The sequence below is a fragment of the Apteryx rowi genome, unplaced genomic scaffold (genome assembly GCF_003343035.1).
Source record: "Apteryx rowi isolate R43461 unplaced genomic scaffold, aptRow1 scaffold_13, whole genome shotgun sequence".
Lineage (NCBI taxonomy): Eukaryota > Metazoa > Chordata > Aves > Apterygiformes > Apterygidae > Apteryx > Apteryx rowi.
Genome location: NW_020447530.1, coordinates 4836923 through 4841745, shown reverse-complemented (window position 1 = coordinate 4841745; position 4823 = coordinate 4836923). Strand labels below are relative to the sequence as shown.

The window sequence follows — 4823 nt, the reverse complement described above, 5'->3', positions numbered from 1 at the left end:
GAAAGTTGTGTACGTATTACACTGAAATAAAAGAGAGGAAGCTGACCTGACTTGGTGTTACTGTGCTGGAATCAACTTTCTTCAATAGTAGATCCAGTTTTATGGATAGTTGCAAAAAACTAGCTCTCACTGACTTGCTTTTTCTCTTCAGCCTTCAACACTGTGCAATGAATAGTGGTAAGGAGGGATTTCTGACATCTGACGTGTACGCGCATGCCAGTGTTAGCAGTGTGCTGGTCTAGGCTTTCGCATCTACTGGGAACGTGAACACTGTGCTGCTTGTAATGCGACAGCCCCAAGGATAAATGGAGTGACTGTTATATAAAAGGGCGAGACGAGTCAAAGATCCTTGGAAACTTCGGCAGCAGCTTATTGCACTGCTCTTGTTTTGCAGACGAGACTAGATCAACAGCGAAAGGAACATACTTTAATTGCCAGTCTGACTCATGAGGTGAACATGCCAGTAAACCTCCTCCCCACCCTCAAACCAGTCCTGACTGACATGGAAGCGATGAGGCAAGGGAAGCACGAGGCTTGTGGCCTGTTTAAGGGCGCACATAACACTTTGTACAAAGCAGATATTCTGAGAGGAAAGTGCGTTCAGGGCATGCCGGTCTGGGCCACCCCACGCTGCTCTGACAGCAGAAGGTGCCTTTGAAACCAGGGAGACCGGTAACTTCCTAGCAATGATCCAGAGAGGGGATTTTTGCTCTTCAATTTTTGAACCCAATCCTGAAGTACCTGGTCAGGATCAGAGGCTGCTATAGTTTTACCTGTTTTCAGCATTTCCTAGGGGACAACTTCAGGGAGGTGACACTTCTCTGAACTATGCACAGCCCCTTCACAGCCTGGGCACGCAACTCCTGCCCTCGTGCTCCCCTAGGGACTGAACTCATGTCCTTTCCTTCTCTACTCCCGTTCCTTCAGTGGAAAGGGAATAACAGTGCTCTACCTAGCAGAGGAATTGAGGCTAAAAATATCAACTACTGTCTGATACCAGGTGTGGTTCAGGATTCCTGCTCTGCCCCTCATAGGACCACTAGCCGTATAGCACAGGCTGCTTTCCCAAGTGCTTCTCTCCTTACAAGTCAGAAACGGCTCTTATTCATTACCCTTGGCAACGAGCGTCTCATTCTCTACTGCAAAAATTCAGAGACTTCCCTATTTGAACTTTGAACGTGCTGGAGGAGATTGTCTTTTGACATCTTACAGAAAACAAATTTTACTTTCAGAGTATATTTTAATTAAATGTAGTAAAAGTATTCATGCAAGAAGGCACTTCTGTTACCGCCTTAGTGTTACAGCACTAAGCAATGAAAGCAATGAGACCACCTTAGCTATATCATGGTAGGCATAACGCTGGTGAGGGAGATGTCCCCAGCAATGCAGAGTTTGGTGACTTCGTTCAGTCTCTTCTCACGGTGGTTGTACTGCAGCAAGTGAGCATCATTGACCGCTACCTTGAAATGATCCGCCTCACAAAGGACCTGGACCTGAAATAAAAGCACCAAATTAGTCCTAGATTTGTTGTAGTAGGAAATCAGACCGGAAGCAAGCAGGTTTGGCACCTGGTGAAGGGCTGCTGCCAGCCGAGTCCAGCCTGGTGGCGCGTAGGAGTATGAGCTGGTACAGCAACTGTCCTTTGCAAAAACATTGGCGGCCTTTGCCTTCCCAGAAGCCCTCATCTACTCTTTCTCCATGACAATTTAGCTAAGCCTCTCCTCGTGACTGCCGCAGTGTTTTCGGGTTGCAGTACCCTACGTTTCACACAGCGAGAGCTGCGTTCTCACCATGCATGAACCCATTCTGCAGGAGAAGCAGTTTGGGAAGGGTTGTTGGCTGCTCTCCCTGCAGGCTCTTTGGAGACCTAACTGACCTGAAGATGGCTTACCCTAGCAGGAGGAAAAATGCATTATGGAAACCTCTTTAACAACTGCTGGAGCATGGCAGCATAAATGGGGAAAATTTAATAATAAATAGTGAGACCATAAATTACAGAAATTACATCTCAGGCATCTTCCTTCTAAGTGGAAACTGATTCATGTGGGAAAGCATCAAGGTCCTTAGGGTTAGTCCTCGTCCTGTTACACAGCCCTGATGAAACAACCCTGCCAGCACGTGGTGCGGGTGCTGCTGGCACGTTAACACCACGTTGGTGTCACCAGGACAACTTGCAGGTGGATTTTGGAGTTACTGCTCTCAGAAGACACGCATCTAAGAGGCCCAGCTCTGCCGGACCCATGAGATGTCCAAGTCCCAGGCTGGTGGCCCAGCGTTGGGGCTGACACAGCTTTCTGCCCAGCACCTGCAGGGCGAGCAGACACAAAGCCTAATGCTGGGCAGCAACAGCGTTGGGTCAAACGAGGAACTGGAGCGGCTGAAGGCTTCAGGAATAAGCTGGGTTTACAAGCAGGTGGAGGAACTGCATTTTTCAGACAAGCTAAAGGGTGCGCGTGTATCTGCCTCTCCGTGTTGTGTACCAAACAAGTTGGCCCTTCCGGCATGGTTAAGGAGTTTGGGGGGGTTTTTTGGTTACCTTGAAGGGTTTTCCAGCTTCAAAGGGAAATCGAGGCGCTGTTCTCTCCTCCTTTCCCCAGTTGTTCTGCAACATTGAATTACAGACGATGACTTTTCCATAACTGTCATCGAAGCGGGGATTAAAGTGGAAGGCGATGTCGTGCCCTCTCTTGAAATCCAGGGAAAATCTGCAAAGGCAATAAACGGTTTAGCCGCTCTCACTACGAAAGCCCTGACCCTGATTGCAGGGCTCGCCAAAAGCAGCGCTGTGCCCGCTGGGTGCTCGGCGCCCCGGTACCTCTTCGGTTTCGCGTTCATCGTCCCCGTGATGGTTATGAGCATCCGCGGCATGAGGCCTGCCTGCAGCGGCAGATCGAAGGGGACTTTCTGGGAAAGAGCAGGGAGTCATCGTTAGCAGGGAAGCACGTTAACGCGCGGCAAAAGCCAAGGGCTCGGGGCACAGCAGGAGCTCTCGGCCCGCCGCTCGCGCGTCCCCGCGGAGCCGCCCCGCCGGGGACGGGGTGCCGCGCCGGCCGCCCTCAGCACCCCGAGAGCCCGCGGAGGCGTTCGGCCCGACCCCGGATCCCTCCCGCGGCCAAGCACGGACGAAACGCGACGGAGCCGTTACCATCGGCATGGCCGGTGCCCCTTGCGGAGGAGAGGGCCCAAATCCGGGGCCGCTCGGCGGCTGCGCCGGGGCAGGATAGGGCCCTAGTCCTGCTGGCGCTCCAGGGAAGGCTCCAGGTACTCCGGCATACGGTCCCGGTCCCGGATAAGCGCCCGGTGCTGCTGGCGGCCCCGGGTAGGTCCCCGGCGGGCCGGGGTATCCCGGGAAGGCGCCGGGGCCGGGCGGCTGGTTGCCCCAGGCGGCGGCGGCGGGGGGCCAGCCTTGGCCCGGGGGAGCGCTGGGGTTCGGGCCGGTGCCGCTGGGCAAGGCGTCGGAGAGCTGCACGGACAGAGGGCAACGGAGCATCAGCATTAGGAAGGAGAYGGTACGGAGCAAGAGCGCGGCCAGGAAAGGGGAGCCGGCTTTACCAGCATGGACGGAGGAGCCCGGGGGAGCGAAAGCTGGATGGGATACGGGTGCTCTTGCAGCTACAAACGGGGGGTAGAGCTGTTTCAAGTGGCTCCGGATTCATTTCGGAGCGGGATGCCAGAGCGGGGGCGGGATGCTCTGACCCAAAAGTCCCCACTGGTCCCCCAACATCCACGGGCTTTGGGGCAGGGTCTTCCCATCCTTGGCGGCCTGCATCGCACGCCCAGTGCGGCCAMGGAAAGGTGCACGAGCGGTTAACGATTCCGAGTGCCTGATCTGAGGTTTCCAGGAAGCGGCTGGCAGGTTAATGCGGATCGAACTAGACGGGTGAGTTCTGCAGGTTCGCAAAGACCGGTTCTCGTTTTTGCAATAATTCCCCCACTTTAATGCAACACAACACTAACGGGCCCCGCGTTTTGTTTCTTTTTTAAATCAGTACTTACAGAGAAACCGTCTGCCATTTTCCTAAAAATAAAAAGACAAAGGGCAGTCAGTCGTTTTTAACGTACGCCACCCGAAAAACACAGCTCCGAAAAACGCAGTTCCTAGCCATGGTCCGGCAACAGCTGAATAGTAACGGGGGCGCGAGCTGCCGGCTCGGCCGTCACACTGCAAACGCCCGCGCGAGCACCGATTCYTCTCGCCCGCGGCGTTTCCCGGCGCTTCGGCCGCAGCGGGACCGAATGGCAGGAGCGAGTCAGCTCGCAGGCGCTGCAAAGGCTTGGTTGAGATGTGCAATAGCAAGACCCCCCCTCCAAAAGTGAAGTCAGCCGATTGCTTCCCAGCGGTTTTCCAAGCTCGCACCAACCCCGTGGATGATCGGCTGTAGGCAACRTCCCAGGAAAGGGGTCGTGACCAGCCAGAGGGCTAAAAAGCACCGCGAGGATTTCCGATGTTCACAGAAAGCAGAATTTGCCTGCAAAAGCAGCCCCCTGCCCTCGGCCCTGTTTCTGCYGGCTGCTGCCGGACTCCCAAACGCGGACGCCTGTCGCCGCTCGGCCGCCGGGACATGAGCCCGCTTCGCCAGCCGCCCCGCGCCTGCGGAACAAGCATCGTTCCCAAACTGTTCCGGGCTGCGGTCCAAGGCGGACGGGGCTCTGGAGCTGCTCGCGCTGGCGCCCTTAGGAACGAAGCCGGGGCCGCACGAGCGACGCGACCGCGGAGCCCCGTCCGGAGACGCCGAAGCGGCCCGCGGCGGCGAAGGGCAGCTGCCGCCCGCGAGCGGCCCGGGGCTTCGCTGCGGTGCCGCCACTTACCTGCGCTGCGGCTG

At 55.9% G+C, this 4823-nt stretch overlaps 1 protein-coding gene across 2 annotated transcripts; it reads right to left on the bottom strand.

The window, feature by feature from the left end:
- Positions 1-1244: 1244 nt before the first annotated feature.
- LGALS3 (galectin 3) lies at positions 1245-4083 on the bottom strand. 2 transcript variants are annotated; one of them, XM_026056185.1, is made up of 5 exons: positions 3997-4083; positions 3146-3463; positions 2816-2904; positions 2537-2705; positions 1245-1493 (listed from the first exon to the last, which is right to left on the bottom strand). In XM_026056185.1, exons 1-5 carry the CDS (start codon positions 4012-4014, stop codon positions 1338-1340), a joined length of 750 nt encoding a protein of 249 aa, XP_025911970.1. In that variant the 5' UTR covers positions 4015-4083; the 3' UTR covers positions 1245-1337. The 2 variants fall into 2 exon arrangements, with proteins under 2 accessions (XP_025911970.1, XP_025911969.1); XM_026056184.1 differs by having other exon boundaries at positions 3146-4004.
- Positions 4084-4823: the final 740 nt, after the last annotated feature.